At 44.3% G+C, this 23,240-nt stretch overlaps 1 protein-coding gene across 1 annotated transcript in view; it reads right to left on the reverse strand.

Moving 5' to 3' along the window:
* Positions 1-18,338, reverse strand: part of MARCHF10 (membrane associated ring-CH-type finger 10) — an 83,925-nt gene extending 65,587 nt beyond the window's left edge. The window contains 3 exon segments of the mRNA XM_041726223.1: positions 1,389-1,508; positions 10,908-11,014; positions 18,246-18,338. Of these exon segments, the coding sequence (XP_041582157.1) occupies positions 1,389-1,508; positions 10,908-10,997 (210 nt within the window). The 5' untranslated portion in view covers positions 10,998-11,014; positions 18,246-18,338.
* Between the last annotated feature and the right edge of the window lie 4,902 nt (positions 18,339-23,240).

Genomic DNA, 23,240 nt, shown 5'->3' on the forward strand with positions numbered 1-23,240 from the left:
GAAAGGAACCCCGACTCTTCCATGGACTGGCTGTGAAGTCTTGGATCAAATTTCTTATCTTTTCTAAGGCTCAGTTTCTCATTTGTAAAATGAGGTAAATACATAGAGATTTATGAGAATTAAATAAGCTAGTATGGATAAAACGCTTATTAGCACAGTGCTGGAACATTGTAAGCACTCAGATTATGTTACCTACAACTATTATCATATCACTATCATGTTGATCTTATTATTTTTATTATTATCCAGACAGAAATATTTGAACAATTTCTAGTTACTAGAGGATGTAGTTATTACATTTTACTTTATTTTTTAATGATTTTATTTTTTTTAATTTTATTTATTTGAGAGAGAGTGACAGATAACAACAGAGATACTGAGAAAGAGCACCAGTAGGGAGGGGAGGGAGAAGCAGGCTCTTCATTGAACAGGGAGCCTGATGCAGGGCTCAATCCTAGGACTTTGGAATCATCACCTGAGCTGAAGGCAGATGCTTAACCAACTGAGCCACCCAGGTGCCCCCATTTTACTCTATTTAAAAACCAGACTAAGTAATACACTGGGTTAGGCTATAAGCCCATACATATATATATCTCTTTTTTAAAAATTTATTTATTCATAAGAGACACACACAGAGAGAGAGAGAGAGAGAGAGGCAGAGACACAGGCAGAGGGAGAGGGAGAGGGAGAAGCAGGCTCCATGCAGGGAGCCCGACGCGGGACTCGATCCCGGGTCTACAGGATCACACCCTGGGCTGAAGGCGGTGCTAAACCACTGAGCCACCCGGGCTGCCCCACATATATATCTTTATATCTGTATCTTTTTTTTAAAGATTTTATTTATTTATTCATGAGAGACACAGAGAGAGAGGCAGAGACACAGGCAGAGGGAGAAGCAGGCTCCATACGGGGAACCCAATGTGGGGCTCATTCCTGAGACTCCAGGATGATGCCCTGGGCCGAAGGCAGATGCTAAAACGCTGAGCCACTCAGGGGTCCCTTTATATCTGTATCTATCTTATGGTTATATGGACAGATCAGATAGGTATAGATGCAAGTGTATAGAGAGATTATGCTGTGCTTTAGAAGGCCCAGTGCCTCAACTGTTGAAATCAGAGAGCTGTAGCATTTCTAATTTAGATGGTACCTTGGAGACAATCTCCATTAGGCCCATGAGGAAAGAAGATTCCTGGGCCCAACTGGGTGAAAGGGGACAGTCACACAGCAGAGGAGCGACTCAGACAGTAGTCAGGATGGGAGCTCTTGCCCCTGCATCTCCCTTCCCTGACCTTTAGGATTCTCCAACACCTTTTTGAGTTGGCTATTTCAAAATTCAACCACACATACGCCAGCAGCAGCAGCAGGATATCTCCCAGAGTTCTAAGTACCTGTTTGGAAGATGACCCATTTGAAAACCGGGATCTCTCCAAATTTGTCTCTTGTCCCCAAAATTGATCTCGTTTCTTCTCATTTGGGTCTTTTCTGTATTCTTGTCGTCTCAGACAAGCCTGCAAAATAAAAACAAATGTTTCTTTGGCTTAGGTCTACAGTAACTTTAGTCTTTGATAATTTTTGCTTAATTCCTATCATGAGGAACATGAAATGCATAAGGTCCATCTCCAAGGGCTCACTGACACCTTTACTAAGTGTGAAGACGCCCAGCCTGGCATCATTCTCTCTTACCTCTGCACAAAATACTAGGTCAAAAATAGTAGTCAGTGCTTTAATAAATTAAAATAACAAACCAATAGGTGTTTTGACAAAATAACAAACCAAGAGGTGTTTTGACAAGTATTTCCCCAACAATTGCCTTCTTGGGACAGGAAGTACCGGACGATACAGGATATTAACTTCCTCTTCTGTATTAATGCGCTTCAGAGCTCCCCTCATCCTACTGCCGCTCTACACGGGCTTCTTGGATCACACCTGGTTACAGGGTAAGACATTTCCTCCATGCACACAAGAGCTTTAGCAGGTGCGCTTCCTTCCACTTGGAATGCCTTTCATGGGATGTTCACAGGATGGCAAATCCTGCAGATCAACTCAGATCCAGCTCACGTGGAGTCTTTCCTTGCCTAGCTCCTCTTCCCCAGGCCAAATTAATTGCTCCTTTATACATACACAGCTTGAATTATGCAAAAAAAAAATTTTTTTTTACTGTTGTATTTAGTTGTTTTGTTTTGAGCCTGTGTCTCCTGCTGATCAGTGAGAACCCTCAGGGTAAGGACCACCTCTTATCTTTTGAATCCCCCAGCATCTAGCATTTAATGCTAGCTGAATTGCATTATTGTTTCAGAGGGAAATATCAGTCCCCAAATGCAAAATAAAAAAATTAAAATAACTGACAAAAAAAATTTCCATTAAAAAAAAAAAACAAAATTAAGAGAAAATCTATCACCAATATTTTTCTCTTCCAGAATCAGGACCAAAAAAAACCACCCCAAGGACATCATGTGCTGTTGGAGGTGTCAACTGGTATTTTAAATAGTTTAAAATAATAAAACTTCTTGGAGAATTTCTATAGATTCAGTGCCCGAATTCACCTTTGTGCTGCTAGAGCCAAATTATTCGCTGTCATGATAAAGAAACGCAGTGTAAAGACCAACAATACTGTTTCTAAACAGGGCCTGACATCTCCCCTTCCTGGCTGGGTTGAGAAAGGAAAGATTCCTTCTGCATTTTCCCTCTTTGTTAGAAGATGCATCTCCTTCCTTGATGTGGAAGGACTTGCCAGAATTTCATGCCTCTGGGAAAGCCTAATATTATGCTACATGGTTAAAAATAGAAATGACCTGATATTAACAAAACATTAACCACTTGGAATTGGGAACAGCGGTTTGGTTACACTGTGCTTCACAAGTGAATTGCTGGTGAGGCACTGGCCTCAGGGCTCATGCTTTGTGGCCAGGTGGTACCTGTGGCAAGTGGAATCCTGGAGAAAAAAGTGTACCATTCCACTCTGCCTTCTTTGGAAAGGGAGAGCACTCCAAAATGGTTGCCCCCCTCCCTTATTTTCCTGTCTCACTGTTAATCTTATTTTCTTTTTAAAAAGATTTTATTTACTTATTTGACAGAGAGCGCACACAAGCAAGGGGAGCTGCAGAGGGAGAAGGAGAAGCAGGCTCCCAGGTAAACTGGGATTCTGATGTGGGGCTTGATCCCAGGATTCCAGGATCAATGACCTGGGCAAGGGTAGACGCTTAATTACTGAGTCACCGAGGCACCCCCTGTTAATCTTATTTTCAAAAACTATGCTAATATAGATAGCAAGCCATTTTAATAAATCCTGGGCAGTGGCTTTTTTTTTTTTTTTCAAATTAATTAATTTAGAGAGTGTGGTAAGGGGCAGAGGGAGAGAATCCCAAGCTGACTCCTCATTGAGCACGGAGCAAACAGGGGGCTCAATTCCAAGACACTGAGATCATGACCTGAGCTGAAATCAAGAGTCGGACACTCAACCGACTGAGCTACCCAGGTGCCCCGGCAGTGTTTGTTTTAATAAATAATTTGAGCAAGAAGCTCCCCCAAAATACTGGACAGTAACTGTGATAAGTAAGTTAAACAAACACGGAGTAATAAACCAAGGTAAACTCGAAGAGAGTTAGCAGAGAGTTGAATGACATTCAAGTAAAGATGGGCCTCTTCTTTTCCAATGACTTCAGATCAGAGCCCGTTTGGGAGGAGCTCTGGCTCCGAGTGCTGTTTCCTGAAGCGGCAGATGTCTGTGTTATCCTAACCGACTGGGATTAAAGGCACAAGAAGCAAATGCTGATAGGCTAAAAGTGGAGGACAGTGTTAGCAAATGCACGCAAGACCAAGGCAGATTTTGTGGGATGAACAGAATTCTTGTGGGTTGAGTGTTTTTTGAAAATTCTCTCCAAGAATGCATGCAACTTAAATATTTCTTTACCAAAAGGGGAGGAGGAGTAGAATGGTTTGCAATGTCGAAAAAAATTTTTCCCCTCTGGTTCCTTATGCGTCTTCTCATAGAGGAGCCGGAGAACAAACGAGTGTCAGGGTAGGTAATTTTTATCTTAATACAGCCAAACAACCTCTCTGTGTAAATCAAACATTAGTCCTCTTGAAGTTATAGCTTTGCCGAGTTGAAGGAACACAGGGACAGAAGCAAGTCCAGACTTCCAGTCCCAGAAATAGCAAGAACCTAACCGTAAGTAACTGCCCTAGGGGCTAGTTTTCTGGTTGTTTGTAAACGTGAATGATTTTTTTTTTTTCCATTTTTGATGCTGGTGTCGGTTCTACTTTGGGGGTCCTGGAGTGACAGAGCAGAGTGTGAAATCCATAGGGTGAGGAGGAGGAACTGATTTGTAACTCATGATCTCCCAGGGCTCCCCTTCCTCTGGAACTTTAAAAATATTCCCCTTTCAATTCCACACGTCTGGAGCTAAATTGCTATAAATAAGTTTCTCTTCATGTGAGAGAACTGGCTGAGGACAGTCTTAAAATCGAAGGCTTCAGGTAACTCCTTATTTCCTCCTTGAGCTGGGTGGGGGTGGGCTTTCTCCTTCACTCTTCCTCTGCCACCAGCCCCTAGGGCCCCGCCCCAGCCCAACCCTCTGGATGGCCCAGTGAGGCTGCCTCCCCAGAGCACAAGCTACTGGAGTAGGGGCAGAACACAGAATGTGCATATATGCCTGTGGGGGATAACGTGGGTCTTGTGACTCACTGTAACTCAGTACGGGTAAACATGACAAACCCCAGCTCTGCCACTTTCTCGCAACGTGACCTTGGGCAGGCAGGCTAACTAACTCCATTGGTTCTTGCTTCCCTCATCTCTAAGAGGGATATGCTCTGTGCTGCCAGCCAGCCAGAGTCTGGAGGCCCTGTTGGCAGGATGCTCAGCAGGGTGACCGGCTCTTGGCCAGGTTCAGGGAAAGGCACTCATCACCACCGTCATCAGCTTCATCACCATTATTATCATTATTAGGCTTTAATTGTTGTTTCTGATCCCATTGCTTGGTCTACGTCTCTTTCTAAAGCCAGCCTTTGCCAAATCATGTGACTCTGATCAGGGAAGAAGAAAGACTCCTTCTGTCCAGGCCTGAGGTTTCATCCTTGGTTTTTGTGCCCTGGAGGCAGAGGTTTGTTTCCTAGGCCTGCAGTTTCCCTCCACCCCACCAGACAACTGAGGAGATCCTCAGTTGGGGTACCTGGAAAACCACCACTTTTTCTTTAGTGTTACAGCTTTCTGAGGGAGGGGGGAGGTAGCGGGGGGGGGGAGCGGAGGGGGATGATTGTGGGAGGGGGGGGCTCAGTTTCTTCTGTATATTCAACTACCAGTCCCGCCTTCTGGTCCTCCTCCAGCCTCCTGGTGCCTTAGGAAGCCAAGCGCCACAGGAATGCTTTCCAGCCTCACAGTCCCATGGCCATGACCGTCTCTACCTCTCCAGTGCAGTGGCCTCTGCTGAGGTTATTGTTGCTCCAAGTCCCCAAGCATCGAGAGAAGTGTGAGTTGCCACTGCTTCGGTTGGTACTTTGCTGCTGTTCTTAAATTCAAATGTGCATAACCCCGAGTCTGGGGATTGGATGATCATTGGTGGCATTCTTCAAGTTCATAAGTTTGGAGGAGGTAAGAAATCAGAGGCGTAAAAACCATTTGACATGATATTCTCCTCAAATGAGTTTCTTTTCCTGTACTATTACAGAAGCACATACGTCAGAGGTGAGCAGGGCAGAGAACCCTCCCCTCTGGCTCCTGTGGCAGGGGAAGCTGAATTTTCTCTACTCCCTCAATCTGCCATCCCCTGCCACTGGGCATAGTCTCCTATCATGTCTTTGAACAAGTTTATAGCGTCACGTTCAGTTGTTTGCTCGGTACTTGAAAGATCGAGATGAGTAAATGACAGGAAATGAAACCCATCCGAACACATTTGATAGATTACAGAATATCATTCTGAAATGCCAAGTGTAAGCTTTCTCTCCAGCTTTCAGTAGACATTAATGGCTAAATTCTGCCTCAAGTTACATAAACACGTTTGACCAAAACAAGGAAGGAAAGAAAAAAAAAATCTTCGCAGCATGAACACCCTTGAAGAAATAGAGCCAAATCCTGAGATGGCATGTAATTATGTACTAGCTACCAGATTCTGAAATAGCATGTAATATGCCAAATAGATGTTTATTTCCTCTTGTTTTTTCAAAAGGGTCCCACCCAACCACTGAAAGGAGCAGCATCAAAATAACTCAGGGTGGGTTTAAGCCACCTCTCCTCTTGCCAGCACACAGACCTGTAAAGGCACTGCTAATTTGGTATGCACCAACCCGTAGCGTATTTTGGGATGTAACAGGAATAGTGTACACAGGAGGTTTGTAAGGGCTTCAATTTGAGCCAGTTCATTAAAGGCAAGTAAAGCACAGGAAGGAATCTATGGCAAATATATATGATTTAGGAGTCATATCTAGTTATTAGGTCTTACATTATTTGTACACCCTGAAATGGGAAATCCCTAGTATCCAGGAAGGTTGCTGCACTGTGTGAAGGCTGGGATTCCTTGACCCAGGGTTTCAGTATCGACCTGATACAAAGTCTACCTTAGTAAATTATCTAGACACACACAGGTCTTATATGGACCAAATTATTGAGGGGTTATAAGGTCATGCAATTGATTCTTAAACCCCTACTTTAAATCCTTTCTGGAACAAGACAAGGGAGAGACTAAATCATACAAATAGCTCACCACTGTTCCCTTCAAAGTCGTTTCTGTGGGTTGCTATATATTTAATTCAACAATACTCAGAACATATTAAAGACAGCCATATTTATTTTTTGCAGACTTTGTGGTGAGTGGTTTTGGAAATGCTCAATGAGGGTGGACTTGACCTTGAGAAATAGTTACAAGTCAGCTGAATCTAAGACTGATAAACAGAGTTGGTGGTCAGGTTAGGTAATGCGGGCTCACATCAATGACAGGCATTCGGTTCAACATATAAGAGTAAGAAGCTGTGGTCCAGATTGAGAGGAAGTCACCCAGAAGACAATTTCAATACAATTTCCTAAGCAATGTGAAAGAGGGATGAAAGGGCGCTTTGGTAATGGACTGATGGAAATCTTCTAAAGCTGGATGATAGGGATGGCTGCAAATTTGGTAAATTTACTGTAAGTCATTAAATTCTACACTTAAAACAGGTGAATTTTATGATATATGAACTATACCTCAATAAAGTTGTTTTTAAAAGAAGGGTGTGGTGGGAGCACAGAGGTTCCATTTAGTTCTCAATGAAAACTGGTCTTTACCTCCCTTGTCAAGAGAGTAAAGAAGGGGAAAGAGATGGTCAGAGAAGTGGTGAAGATTTAGGCTGGTCTGGCTGTGGTTCTCAGGTCTTGGACCTGCCTTTAAGTGAAGGGAAACAACTCAAGGGTGTCATACATTCCAACTGCATCATCAAATTCACATTTTAGATAGATTTCAAAAAAGGCAATCTGAAAGATGCCAAGGTTGGAGGCAAGGGGACTGATAATAGGACATGGTAATAATCTTGGAGAGAAAATGTGGAGATGGAAACCAGAGTGGTGGCAGTGGGATGAAAAGGCAGGCACAAGTTCATGGACTTTTAGGTAATGGTGGCAGGATTTGGTCACAGGTGGGATGTGGATGGTGAGGGTGAGAAAGGAGTTGGGGAAGGCTTACATACAGAGGAGGGCAGCAGAGGGTGGACCTGCTGAGGTGCCTCTGTGACATCCAGATGGAAATGTCCAACAAGCAGGTGTGCACGTGATCGAGACACTCTGGGGACACTCAGGACCACAGGTGGGAGGAGATGGGTCACAGAGACCCTTGTGAGTTAGAGGGAAACTGGGCTGATGAAAACCGGTGGCGGGATAGGATGGGGGGGGGGGAGTTAACATTTGTAGGGCATGGAGAAGAATGGGAGACAAACAGAAGGAAAATCAGCAAAGTGTGAAGTCAGAAAGCCAAAGAAGTAGTATTTTGAGAAGGAAGGAGTAATAGTGTCAAATGTAAATGAAGCTTCAGAAGACAGACTTAAAAGTTGTCCCTTGAATTTGGCCTCTGACCTTAGTGAGAACAGCTTCAGGGGAGGGGAGGTGACAGGCTGCATTGGGTTAGGAATGAAGGGGGGGCAGGAGGAGTGGAGATAGAAATGTAGCAGTTTGGGGACATCTTGGGGACTGTGCCAGGGCTGTGGCTAGAGAAGGACTGCGTGTCCTGCAGCTTTGTTCTTTTGTTCTCAGTATAGGCGGGACTTGAGCATGTTTGCAGGCTGAGCCAATTAGAAGGAAGGAAATGTCAAAGATACAGACAAAAAGTCCCTGGATGGAGAGGGGCTGGGTACAGCGGGGTGTGGGCCCAGAGCTCAGGCCAAGCGCTGGCCAGGAGATAGTGGCTTCACCCTGAGGACCTGAGGGAGGGATGGGTGTGTAGCCTGGGATGGGGGAGGGGTGGTGAGGCTTCCCACCTGATGGCCTTGGGTCCTTTGCTTTGTTTCCTGTGTGTGTAAAACAGGAAGGGAAGTTCTTTGTTGAGAGTATGGGGACTACAGGTCTGAAAAAAGTAGGAAACTTTAAAACTGATTATAACAGAGGGAGTTGATGGACAAGTAAACACGTTCATGTGAGTCAACCTTCGCTCCTTTCTCTCCCTCACTCCGCCTCTCCATATTTCAGCGTGATGTCAGTTCTGCTTCTGTTTCCTGGGTTGGGCCACTACTCACCACCCTCCACTCCTACGGCCTGGGTCCAAGCCACCATAATTTCTCTCCTAAATTTCCATCAGAGTTTCCTTACTAAGCTTTTCTGCTGCCTCTCTAGCCCCTTTTGGTCTTTTCCCCATAGGCAGCAAGAGGGATCTTTAAACGCTGTAAATCACCTCATGCCACTCCCTGCTTCAAATTATCCATTATTCTCCCTGAGATAAGAATAAACTCCAAACACTAAGCTTTGTCCTGAGAGATTCCACACATTTACCTCCCCTACCTTATCATACACCACATTCTCCCTTGATCAGTGTGTTTCAGCTCCTCTGGCCTTCTTTTGTTTTTTTTCTAGGGCTCCAAGTTAGTTCTTGCCTCAGGGCCTTTGTACTTGGCTTTCCTTCTGCTCAGGATGCTCTGGCCAGCTCTTTCCCATCTTTTACCTCCCCAACCAAGTGTTACTTCCCCAAAGAGGCTTCCCTGCCTGTGTAAAGGAGCATCATCCCTTGCCCATTACCTCTGTTTATTTGCCTCCTTGTATTTATCAGTAATTGAAACTATGTTACATATTTATTTACTTGTGTGTATTGTTTCTCAATCCCAGAAAAAGAACTCTGGGAGAAAAGGGACTTCATTTAGGACATTGTAGGCACGTGATAAGTATTGTTATTTATAAAGATAGTGTTGAAAGTATCCTTATTAATAAGGGCAGTGCTGAAAGTGCAGTGAAATTAGAAAAATAAAGCCTGTGACTTCAGGCCACACAGTGTGTGATTTTCTTCAGCAGAGACCATCAAATAATAAGACTGATTTTCTTATGTGTCTGTTCTGGAGACAATTTCAAACAATTATTTCCAAAGGAGCGTCAGGTGGCAGAGGCATCTTGGTGAAAAGCAGATGGGGATCCCTGGGTGGTGCAGCGGTTTGGCGCCTGCCTTTGGCCCAGGGCGCGATCCTGGAGACCCGGGATCGAATCCCACATCGGGCTCCCGGTGCATGGAGCCTGCTTCTCCCTCTGCCTGTGTCTCTGCCTCTCTCTCTCTCTCTGTGACTATCATAAATAAAAATTAAAAAAAAAAAAAAAAAGAAAGAAAGAAAAGCAGATGGATTCCCAATGTGACCAGTTCAGATGTTTACGCTCTTATTCATTTTACAGAAATTCCCTCAATTTAACAGTCTTGTATGTGGGTTGGCAAGTTGTGGGAGGAAATTGCTGACTCTGTTTCCTGCTCCAAAGCTAAGCTATGTTATACAGGTGAAATCAGGTTACTGAGATAGGTCTGGTTTCCTTGGTGACCCAGGAGGTTTGGTTATATTTGAAATTGCTAAGAAGGAGAAAAATCTGATGACAGTTCTGTGTTTTCCTTGGGGAAGGAATACTTTTCAATCCGCAGCTGAAGCTGAGGACATGCCTCCTTGATTGGCAAGGGTCGACCTCTGGCCCGCAGACTGAGCGACACTTTCTGACTGCTCCCAGAATCTCACGCCCAGTCTGGCAAGGTTGTCCTATGCCAGCTCTGGGTAATTACATCATGACTCCTCAGGCTCCTTGTCTATTTTGTTTTTGCACGTAAACACTGTAACTAAGGTGACGAATAGTTAGCTTATTGGAGAATGTATTAACCACCTTTCTTCTGGTGAGGTAGCAGTGGAAAGGCATATTATTTTATAAATACTAGGTTGACCCCATTAACTCTTTAATGTCTTTTTTTTTCTGGATAGCTGGTTTATCAAATTTTTAAGCCTTAATGTCATTCATTGACAAGATTTGTGTGCCAAGCTCTGTGCTTACTACTTTTTAAGTAATTTTTAAGTTATTTTTTGTGACAATATTATGGATACTATTATTATTATTATTAATTATTTTTTTTTAGAGAGGGGGGGAAGGGCAAAGGGATAGGGAGAGAGAGAATCCTAGGTAGACTCCATGCCCAGGACAGAGCCCTGATGCAGGGCTCGATCTCACAACCCTGAGATTATGACCTGAGCTGATATCAAGAGTTGGATGCTTAACTGACTGAGCCACCCAAGCGCCCCAAGACAGGTACTGTTATTAACCCTATTGTAAAAATGAGGAAGCCCAGAGAGGTAAAGTGGCTTTCCATGGTCACACATCTAGGAAGTGATGGGTTTTGGATTTTAGAAAGTGATTACTGCTTATCCTTTGCTGATACTGTATCCTGAATTCTCTCATAATACTGTAAGCGGAGGGGAAAACAATTCCAGTTTTTTGCAGTTACCTGATATTCAGAGTCCACCTTATGCTGCATGTCCCGCAGATACTGAACCTTACTCATGAACTTCTGCCTCTCCTTTGCTTCATGCAACATGATTCTTAATCCCCAACCTGCATATAAAAGATAATAAATGTGCTGTGACATAATCCTTTGTTGCCCTGCGTATTTGGATTCGTCTTAGTATAATTGCTTTTATTCTCTTATTAATCTACTTTCCATTGTTTGAAAGGCACGGATGCCCCTTTCAGAAAGCAAAGACCCTTTGTACAGGTGTGGATGCCCTCACAGCCCTCCTGTTATGGGCATAAATAATGCAGCTGCACTTGTCAGCTGGCTCCAGGGACCCCGTCCTGGTTATTCATAGGGGGTTAGATTGACAGATACCTGATGCAGAAGCAGTTCTGTGACTTGGCAAAAAGGAAAACCCAAGAACCGAGCTAGATTAGCAATGACTATGAGCCCCTGGTCACTTAAATCCACTTACTCAACAGTCATTGGGTCTCCATTCCAACTGAGGTGCTCTGCTGGGTGCTGGGATGTAGCAGTTGGCAGGAGGAATGCACCCCTGCTTTTGTGTTGCTTAAAGCAGGGGGTGGGGTGGGGAGGGCTGACAGTGGACATCCCTGCACCTCAGCCCCTTCAAACTCCACCAGAATTGTCTGAGGGGAATGTTCACACCACCCAGCAAGCTGATCAAGCCCCAGAACCTGGCTGGCTTCCCCCACATTCACCTCTCCTGCACCATCCTCAGAATCCCCAGCCCTGATGATCTTCTCCCCTTGAGTAGCCCTCTAATTCATCGTGGTGAGAGTGTGGGCCCTGGTGTGAGACTCTCTGGGTTCGAATCCCAACTTTTTGAGCATGGACAAGAGAATCCTAATTGTGATAAGTGCTATGGAGTAGAAACATGGGCTTCTTTGAGAGATGGTTATTATGGGAGGGCATGACACAGTCTAGGGGACAAGGTTTTCCTTAGGAAACAACACTGGGCTTGCTAAGGAGCCAGGCAAGAAGCGGGATGGAGAGTGTCTCAGAAAGGACAGCAGGTGCAGGAGCTTCGGGGCAACAGGGGCAGGTGTGGCTGAGGACCAGGACAGCCAGCACAGTTGACAGAGAGAGGGTAAAACAGCAAGAGAAGGCTGTTGGGTAGACAGGGGCCAGTTCACTTGGAGCCTGGAAGCTTATGATTGGAAGACCATATAACTGCTACCGGAAGGTTCCAACCCGGGGAGCAAATGCTTAGATTTGCATTTCATTTTATTTTTTAAAAGATTTTATTTGTGAGTAATCTCCACACCCAACATGGGGCTCCAGCTCACAACCCCAAGGTCAAGAGTCACACACTGCTCTCCCCATTGAGCCAGCCAGGTGCCCCTAGAGTTGCATTTTCAAGGGCCCCTCCAGCTCTAGTGTAGAGAATGAATGTGGGGGTAGAATAAAAATGAGAGTAGAAAGACATTGGGAATATATTACCATAATCCAGATAAGACAGTGACAACTCTTGGTAGCAACAGTGGAGTGGGGTGGGGGGAGGAGAAAAAGAGGGGGAGGAGGGGGATCTCAGAGCTACTATTTACTGAGCCTCCTGAAGTGCTGGGCACTCTTCTCAACATTCACACAAATTAACTCATTGGATCTTCAGGCCCATGCTTGAGGCAAGCACTCTTATTTCCATTGTGCTAATAAGGAAATTGGGGCACCAGGAGTAATTTGCTTAAGGTTACAAAGCTGGTAAATGGAAGAGCTGGGATTGGAACCCAGAGAGTCTCGCACACACCAGGGCCTCCCACACTCTCACCATGATGGATTTGAGGGCTACTCAGGGGAGAAGACCATCAGGGCTTGATGACTATGGACAGCACAGGAGAAGGAATGTGGGGGAAGCCGGCCAGGTTCCTGACTGGAGCAGCTCACTGGGCTCTGGTGCCTGGTCTCCGCCAACGTAACCCTTAGACAATTCTGGAGACATTTCTCTCTGTGAGAAAGCCATGCCGAGTCTGAGGTGGTGGGGACGCAGCAAATGGGGGTGTCAAGCCAGCAGTTAGACATGGGGCTCTGGAGCTGGCTAGAGAAGTAAAGATTTGGGCACCCCTAGCATTCAGTGACAAGTGGAAAGAGGAGGAGAACCCGGGGTGGGAAGCTGAGGAACACTCCAACCTAAGAACGTGGGGCGGAAGAGAAACTGCAAAGCCGCCAGAGAGGCAGGAGGAAAACCAGGTGGGTGCGGTTTCATAGATGCCGGGAGGAGCGAGCTGCAAGGAGCAGGTTATTTATAACCTTGGTGAGAGCACTGAAGACAGATTGCAGTGAATTGCGCAAATGAGAGGTAAGAAGTAGAGACAATGCTTTCAAGAGCTTTGGCTCTGATTGGGGTGGCCTAAATTTATGACCAAAATATTTCAAGTCACACAGTTATTAAACAGCGCGGTTCATGAGGCGTCTGCTGGACCTCCTCAGTAGGGTCACCTGAGGTCTTACACAGCCTGCTTTTTTGGCCAGCGAAGCACTTTCAGTGATTTCTACAAGTATTTTTTTTTAATTGACATATCACATGACGTTCGCTTCATGTGTACAACATAATGATTCAATATTTGTATGTATTGCAAAATGATCACAATAAGTCTAATTAACATCCATCACCCACAGGGAGTTAAATTTTTTTCCTCTTGTGATGAGAACTTTTAAGATCTATTCTCTTAGCTTTCAAATATACAGTATGTTTTTTTAAAGTTTATTTATTTTATTTATTAATCTCTGCACCCAACATGGGGCTCAAATTCATGACCCCCTCCCTGGCTCAAGTTCAAGACTCAGTGCTCTTCTGACTGAGCCAGCCGGGCGGCCCTCAAATATGCAGTATTATTAATTGTAGTCACCATACTGTACATTACACCCTCAGTACTTATTTTATAGCTGAAAGTTTATGCTTTTTTGACTCCCTTCACCCATGGTGTCCCTCCCACCCTCCACCCCCACTTCTGGCAACTGCCAGTTCTCTGAATATTCTCTGTATCTATGTATTTTGTTTTGTTTTTAGATCCACATACGTATGAGATCATAAATTCTTTCTCTGACATAAATATACATATATAGATCTCACATTTTCATCCATCAATAGACATAGAATTTGCCTCCATGTCTTAGCTATTATTATAAATAATGCTGCCATGAGTTCGTGTTTTGGATAAATACCCAGAAGTGGAATTGCTGGATCATAGGGTGGTTCTATTTTTAATTTTTTGAGGAACCTCCATACTGTTTTCCATAGTGACTGCAGCAATTTACATTCCCATCAACAGTGCACAGGGATTCCCTTTTCTCCACATCCTGACCAACACTTAATTCTTACATTTTAGATACAAGCCATTCTAACAAGGGTTGAGGTGATATCTTATTGTCAGGGTGATACACATTTCCTCATGATGAGTGATGTTGAGGACCTTTTCATGTACCTGTTAGCCGTATGTATGTCTTTTTTGGAAAAGAAGTCTATTCAAATCTTCTGCTCATTTTTAAATTGGATTTTGGGGGCTTTTTGCTATTGAGTTGTATACATTTGTAATATATTTTGGATATTAACCTATTATCACATACATGATTTTCAAACATTTTTTCTCATTCAGTAGATTGCCTTTACATTTTGATGATAGTTTCCTCTGCTGTGTGTAAGCCTTTTTTTTTTTTTTTTTTAAGATTTCATTTACTTATTCATGAGAGACACAGAGAGAAGCAGAGAGAGAGGCAGAGGCAGAAGTAGTCTCCATGCAAGGAGTACAATATGGGACTCGATCCCGGAACTCCAGGATCATGCCCTGAGCCAAAGGCAGAGGCTCAACCGCTGTGCAGAAGCTTTTTGATTTGGTGTAGTCCCACTTGTTGGTTTTTGCTTTGTTGCCTTTTTTTTTTTTTTTAAGTTTATATATTTATATAATCTCTGTACCCAACATGGGGCTCATATTCATGATCCTGAGATCAAGAGTTACATGCTCTTCCAACTGAGCCAGGCAGGCACCCTGCTTTTGTTGTCTTTGATGCTTTTGATATCAAATCAAAAAAATCATGGCCAAGACAAAGGTCAAGGCACTTACTACCTATGAGCATTATGGTTTCAGGTCTTATGTTCACGTCTCTAATCCATTTTCCATTTTGAGTTGATTTTTTGGTTATAATGTAATATGGTCTAGTTTCATTATTTTCCATGTGCCTGTCCAGTTTTCCCTGCACCATTTATTGAAGAGACTATCCTGTCCCCATTGTAAATTCTTGGCTCCTTTGTCATAAATTAATTGACGACATATGCAAGAATTTTCCAAGGCTCTCTATTCTGCTCCATTGATATCTGTGTCTGCTTTTATCCCCAAGTCATATGATTTTATTACTACAGCTTTGTAATATTGTTTTGAAATCAGGAAGCATGATGCCTCCAGCTTTGTTCTTCTTTCTGATACACATTATTTAGTGACTACCATGTGACAGGTGCTGCTCTAGACTCTGGAGAAACAGCAGGATAAGATAGACAACATCCCTACCCTCAGGTGTTTGTGTTCTGAAGCTTTCCTCTCCCTCCCCATTTCTTTCAGTCGTATAGATATTTGCAAAATCAGATTGCCCCTGATTCATGGTGACTCAGTGTCTGGACTGGTCATTGTGAAATCTCACCAGATTTATCACCAGGCCCTGAGCAGTATCATTTAGAAACTTGTGCTGCTTCCTCTGGAGTTACTGTCTCTGAAGTATAGAGAGTTGGTCTTTGAGAATCCAAATCTAAAACTACAATCCAACAGATAGTTCCACAGACTACACACAAAACCTAAATTTTGCCTCTGAGTATCTTTAATAGTCATTTAGGGAACTATACTTTAGAAGATCACTTTTGGGGCTCAGTCAGTTAAGCATCCAACTCTTGATTTCAGCTCAGGTCATGATCTCAGGGTCTTGAGATCAAGCCCGGTGTAGGGCTCTGTGCTGGGTGTGGAGCCTGCTTGAGATTCTCTCTCTCCTCTCCCTCTGCTCCTCTCCCATTCTCTCTCTAATAAATAAATAATCACTTTTAACTTTTCATATGAATTTGTACCTGCATAGAATGAAGTTATGTTCCCACTCTTAGGAAAACAATGGTGTTAAAACAACAGAAAGATGAGCCCCTGCTGCTACTGTTGGAGAGAGAAGCCTGTCTGAATATTAATCAGGAAGAGAACATAAGGTTTCATAACAGAAATGTGTTAATGGTCACTAACGGGGCACATTCCAGAGTCCACATGGATGATACATTTTGGTTACAAAATTAGCATAGAAAACTAGCTAATATATCCTGGCTTTAATGCTGTGTTATTTGAAAGAGACTGATAAGTCAAGAGGCTTGAAAAAACTTTGTCTAACTGGGTAGGAAATAACAACTTTAACTACTTACTAGGTTACCTCTGACTTCACAATCACCTACCAAATAAAGGACTTGCAAATTACCTACAAAAGTCTTTTTACCCTCCCATAAACTCTCTTATTACTGTACTTTACTATAAAATGTGTATTTAGAAGCATCATGGTGCCACATGTACTTTACTTAAATGCATCAATACTCTGTGAGAGTAAACAAATACTCCAGGCACCGGGGAAAGAGATTATTAGGAGATCACCACAGTTTAGGTAAACACTCTTTAGCTTTCTGAAGTACCACTTGAACCCCATTCTCTACTGCAGGTTTGAAAACTGACCAGGACGAACCAGAAACAGAAATATCTGTATGGAGATAAATTCTCATGAGATAATGCTTAATTTGCAGATCTCAGTTTAGTGGGCCTACTCAACCAGATGGCCATTTGAAGCCCAAAAATTTTCCCTCAGCAAATACAGGCAGGTGGGGGAGGGGGGGTGATAATCAAATGTGGGCAAGGCGTATGTTTCTAAAATAGCATTCTGTATATTCTCTTCCGTTTCTCACCTTTGAACTGCTTCTCAATTTAAAATCCACTCATGGTCATGCACGTTTCTGTTTTAAGTCTCTGGTGACAATATATTGGGCCAGATTTGGGCTTTAAAAATCAACATAAGAAGTCATATTAAATTGGGAGAGGGAGAAGAAGAGGAGGGAGTAGGAGGGATGTGGGTAAGGGAGAAGGGAGTCCTGCTTTGCTGAAAGCAAGAGCGAGTGATTCTTCTTGGCCTCGAAATTCTACATATCTGTGAAATTTCAATGAGGAATATTCTAAGAACTTTGTGACATATGTATTCCTCTCTAGTGTAAGTTTGCAATGAATTCAAACCAAGTTTCCCTGACTAAGGAGAACAGAATCTGATTGCGGAATATATTTCTTTCGGTTCTCTAAAATGTCACATATACTGTCCCGTCCTTCTGCTCTATGACCACATCTGCCAAAAGAATCAAAGGGAGCTCTTTTTAATAACATCGAGCTATTTCACTGTTTTATTATTTGAAGTTTCTAATAAGTCCTCATATTAGAAGTATTAAAGTGAATATTTTATTGGTTCAGCAATAAAGAAAAATGTAATTCAAGCCCCTCTGTAGGCTGCAGGTTCCTTTAGACCAAAATCTAAATGGCTATATTAATACCTGACAATCAGGTTTATAACCCCCCCCCCCCAACACCTGGGTGCTTGGAAGAAGGAGCTCAGCACTTATTTCTCCTTTTACACAATTAATTTGTAAGGACAAAGGTACAGGATTTCTTTAAATCTTAGCTTTAAAAAATCTTAAGAGTTTTAAAATCTTATAAAAATGACTTGAATATAAGCAACAAAGATGAGTGATTTGAGGCCAATATTCCTAACACTCCTCTACTGAGAGAGAATGCTGTGGCCGAAAGGAAAGAGGAGGAATTAATATGGATGGGGGTGGTGGTGGAGATAATCGGACTCTCCCAGCCCATTTGGTTTAGGAGATGAAGGTGTGCGGGGTGTGAGGGTCTTGTAAGAAAAGCTGGCAGTGACTCTTCGTTTTATTGTGAAACTGTGACAGAGATGGGCGGCCACACACTGACCTTCAAGCCTAGAAGAGAGACACTCCATGTGTAACTGGGAAACTTTTGGGGGTGGGGTTGATGTCACAGGCTTGACAAGCAATTCGAGGCTCCCAACGATGACCGTAGCAACAGCTGCGCTCTCAGAAGCCGGAGGGGCGGTGCGGTTCCCGTAGACCTACCCTGGACTTGCAGACCCGAGAAGCCTGCGGGGACGTTATGCCACGGTGCAAACAAGTGATTCCCCGGGTCCCCCACATCTGTCGCTTTGAGGCAGGAAAACACGGGGACGGCCGGGGAGGGGAGGCGGACAGCCTGGGCGGGGAGCCGCAGGGGGCGCGCGCGGCTGGGGCGGGCAGGCGGTTACCTGGCGGGTCAGTCCCCCACCTGCGAGGGCTGAAGGGGCCGAGGGGCGGGGCAGGCGGGCTGCTCCAGGGCGGAGGGGCCCATCAATCGCGCGAGGCCGTCCCTGTGCTCCTCTTCCTCCTCCTGTCTCGTCTCCCCTCCCGCTACCGGCCCCTCTTCCTCCTCCTCCCGGGAGGCAGCTTCCTGCGGCGGCGGCCGGGCTTTCTAGGGGCGGAGGCGGTGGGGGCGGCTGCCTGGCGTCCTCCCGTTCCCTTGGCAACGCGGCCTCCTCGGTCGGCGCGCGCGGGAGCTGGGGCCGCGGGCGCGCGCGGGGGGGCGGGGCGGGGCCGCGGCCCCGAGGTCCTGAGCCCGGCCGCGGGCGCCCCGCGGTTGCCGTGGGAACGGGATGCGGTCGCGGAGGCCGAGCGGTGATGGCTGCGGGCGGAGAAGACACGCTGAAGGAGGCCGCGGATTGGCTTTGTCTTGATGGCCAGGCCCAGACCCAGATATTGAGGCCATCGCCCCTGCTCTGAAATCAGTGCTGTGCTTTATAAAGAACGGGATTAGAAAACGAGAGGGGGAGATGTTTTTAATTGAATAAAGTAGTATTAAAGGCAATAGATGGGTAGAGGAGAGAGAGCGGAAATTGCAGCCCTGGAGTCTGTTCAGGGGATCTCAGAAATACCTGCTCTGAAATAAGAAATAAATGATCGAGGGAGGCACCCCGTCAGTTGCAGAACTGAGACCAGATTCCAGTTATCTCCTGGTTATCAGTGATCTTGGCTGCCTTTCCCAAGGAAGGACATTCTTAGAGGTTTAGACTAGTGCCCACAGATTTAGAAAGGACCAGAACCTGTGCTAGCCTCACCTTCTCTCTGCCAGGTTTATTTCTGTCTGTGGTTTTCCGTAGGCCAAGATGACTCTTCCATTCATTTTGCACATGTAGGCACTCAATAACTTGCCAACTGATGTCAAGTTACGGCATTTCTGATTGGGTAGAGAATAGAGAGGAAGGAGAATAGAAATTCTTGGATCTTTCATCAGTGCCCAGCATCCCTAGGTGTCTGTGGTGTGGGTGTCTTCTCAACAATCCCCCCAATCCAGTTGGCATCCATACTTCCTGCAGTATTGCACCCTTCCTTCTATTTTTATTGCCACCACCCTAGTTTGGGGCTCCAGGACCTCATGGCTGGATCATTGTAAGGACCTCCCCACCACATCTGGAGCCCCTGTTTTCTGCCCTACCCACACCGTTTCCCTTATTCTATAAGCAGCTGAGGTCTCATGTTGTGGTCCGCTGTTAAGAAGCTCTCAAAGATTCCTCGCTGTGGAATAAAATCCAAACTCTTGACTATGGCTTTCCCTGTACCCTCCCCCTGGCTCGCTTTCTTGGTTTTCCTCTGTCAGCACTTCTTCATTCACACTTCAGCCAGACCAGACTGCATGTTATACTCTGAACATTACTCCCTGCCTTCACACCAAATTCTAAGGCATATCCTGAGCCAAGCAGAGAGGTAAAACCTTTGTTTTGGGCACTTTGTCACCCAGCCTTCCTTGGTCCTTCAGCAGTCGCTAGTACCTTTCCATCCATGGTAGCTCAACCCATGTTCTGTTCTTATTCTTAGCTATCAAGTAATCTTATTAAAGCATTAGTTAATACTTGAACCATTAACTGATAAGTAGTAACCTAAGACCTCTCCCCATGGTTTTCACCTTTCCATCTTTTTCAAATTATTTTTTAAAATTCAAGGATAGTTGACACCATGTTATGTTAGTTTCAGATGTACAACATAGTGATTCGACAAGTTTATACATAATGCTCTGCTCACCACAAGTATAGCTACCATCTGTCACCATACAATGCTCTTACAGTATCATTGACTATATTCCTTATGCTGTGCCTTTAATTTCCATGTCCTATTCATTCCCTTACTGAAAGCCTGTATCTCCCACTCCTCTGCACCCATTTTGCCCCTTCTTCTCCCGCAACCCGTTTATTTTCTATAGGTCTGATTCTGCCATTTGTTTGTTTGGATTCCACCAATAAGTGACATAATATGCTATTTGTCTTTCTCAGTCTGACTTAGTTCACTTAGCATAATACCCTCTAGATCCATCCATGTTGTCCCAAATTTGCCTTTCAATTTTTTTTTAAATGATGATTGTAATTTATTTATTCATGAGAGACACAGAGAGAAGGCAGAGACACAGGAGAGGGAGAAGCAGGCTCCTCCCAGGGAGCCCGATGCGGGGCTCGATCCCAGAACCCCGGGATCACGCCCTAGGCCAAAGGCAGATGCCCAACCGCTGAGCCACCCAGGCATTCCCCAAATTTGCCTCTCAATCTTTAAGACACACTGATCAAAACTATAATAGTGAAATGATAGATGGTGAGCTTGTTCTGTTAAGTTAGGACTCCCTTCAAGTAAGAATAGTCATAATGATTAATGATAATCAAGAATTATTAATCACTAACAAACAGATGAGGAAGTGGAAGCCAAGGTGAGATAGTTGAAAACAAGTGACATGCCCAAGGACACAAGGTAAGAAGCAGACCGGGACTCAAAAGCAGGGCTTTCCATTCTCAGCTCCTGATGTTTCCTACTAGTAAGAAAAGCACTGTGGCACATATTAGATCCTCATTTTTCTCCTTCCACTTCAACATCTGTATAAAATAATAAAATCTACCTCAAAGCAGTACTGTGGAGATTAAACAAGAGACGGTGAAGGATTTAACATCATACTTGGTATACAGTAAGCACTCAATAATCGGTACCTTCATTTTCTGAGGCACATTTTAAGATTTTATTTAATGCACTTGAATGAAAACCATGAATATTTTCAGATTTTTACTTTTTAATTTTTTAAAAGATTTTTTTATTCATGAGAGACACAGAGAGAATGAGAGAGAGAGAGAGGCAGAGACAGGCAGAGGGAGAAGCAGGCTCCATGCAGGGAGCCTGGGACTCAATCCTGGGTCTCCAGGATCAGGCCCTGGGCTGAAGTCGGCACTAAACCGCTGAGCCACCCGGGCTTCCCTTTATTTAATTTTTTAACTTTATTTTTTAAGTAATCTCTACAGCCAATGTGGAGCTCGAACTCACAACCCCCGAGATCAAGAGTCTCATGCTCTACCGACTGAGCCAGCCAGGCACACCACCATTTTCAGGTTTTTAAATAATGAGTTTTGGAGATGTCACTTTATATCTCAGTTTTAAATTCTTCCATGTTTTCAAAGTGTCTCTGAAAATTAAGTTCTATGAAAAGAATCCTGGTGCTCTTGAAAGAAGGTGGCAGTGCCAGGGGCTAGCCTGTAAACAGCTCCCCAGCGACTCCAACTCTGGTGTTTAATGAGTAAACAAGTTTGGCACGTCGATAAAATAAGATTAGTTCTAGCTTTAAAAAGCGATGTGCTAAGGAAGAGAAATATTAATGTGAGGGGGGGGAAAAACAGCACAATTCCTGACTGGGGAAAGGAGTGTCCTCTTTGCAAAAATCTTTGCAAAATGTCCTTGGTAGATGATGAATAAGTGAAGAAAACAGAACTTAGACTCAAGTAAATCGTGGGTTCTAACGATTGAGATATTTGGTGTTTGCAAATAAGCGTCGGGAAGTTCTTTAGCTTAACCTACAAGTTCTGCAAAGGGCAGCTTCAAGTATAAAATGTCAGAAGTGTTCCATGTATTAAGTTTCAAGAATAACATTTTTTGAGGGAACATTTAATTCAGTGCAAAGAGGAAGCTGTCCAGAGGGAGTAGTTATGCATTTTAAGCCTCCTAAGACTCGGGACTACCCCCTAAGCCTGGGATATCCAGGAGCCTCATGGAGGCTCAGCTATTCACCTCATCTGGAACAACACCAGCTCCTTGTCCACCTAATATTTCCTCTTCCTAATAGCGGAGTCTAACTAGGTCACTTTGTTACTGTCTAATCGGGAGCTCTCATAGAGCAGTATGCCAAGTGGCCTCAGAACCTGGTGGCCTCCCTTGTTATTATATACAACACAGTCAGTTTTACCTTGGGCCTCGCCATGACTAATGGGTGTCTGTTCTCATCAGCTAAGGCCAATGTGGTGATGTTGCTTTCATTCAATGCACAGAGCATGAGGCATAGCAGTTTGTTTATAGAAGGAATCTCTAGAAGTGGCTTTCTTGAGAAGGGACTGTGGGCATGATAGTCCTCGAAAGCTTCATAGGTTCTCCTCCAGAACCTCTTTATGTGGGGGGTGAGGGGGATTTATCTGTTTAATTTTATTTATTTATTTATTTGTTTGTTTGTTTATTTATTTAATTTATTTATTCATGAGAGACACAGAAAGAGAGGCAGAGACACAGGCAGAGGGAGAAGCAGGCTCCCTGAGCCTGATTTGGGACTCGATCCTGGGTCTCCAGGGTCACGCCCTGGGCTGAAGGCGGCACTAAACCGCTGAGCCACCCGGGCTGCCCTGTTTAATTTTTAAAACTGGCTAATGGCTTATTTAGTATGCCATGGGCTGTTTTGACCCTCTGCATTCATGCTGTAGCTATATTTGGCCAAAGCATGCAATGTGACAGTCTGTTAATGTCACTTATTAAAAGTGGCCTGTATAGATCTCATTAAGGTGGCTAGAGAGCTTGGTAGGCTCTTTCAGGGTGAGCCCTCTGGGCATTTTAGGGCAGGTCATCCAAGATTCAAGATTTAGGTCCTTGATTTTGTATGATCAGAAATGCCATTTGAGTTCATTCAGAGCTGATCTTTTTAGGAACCGATTCCCAATAATTCCACACAATGGAGACTAAATGCTCTTCACTGGACCAAGTTATTATTTTACCTCAGAGAATATAAGTGCTGGCTGACCAACTCTGGTCACATGCATAAAGTACTTTCCCCACCAGGGGAGAAGGCATCCCTAGGAGATCAAATTAAAGATCAGAAGGCTTGGTGAATATTGAATTAGATCAAAGGGACTTGAGTATTCTTAAGGGATTTCTCTAGCAAGCGGAGGAGGCCTTAAGGAAGAACATCCCTTCCCTCCAGA

The sequence above is a fragment of the Vulpes lagopus genome, chromosome 12, assembly GCF_018345385.1.
Source record: "Vulpes lagopus strain Blue_001 chromosome 12, ASM1834538v1, whole genome shotgun sequence".
NCBI classification, from domain to species: Eukaryota; Metazoa; Chordata; class Mammalia; order Carnivora; family Canidae; genus Vulpes; species Vulpes lagopus.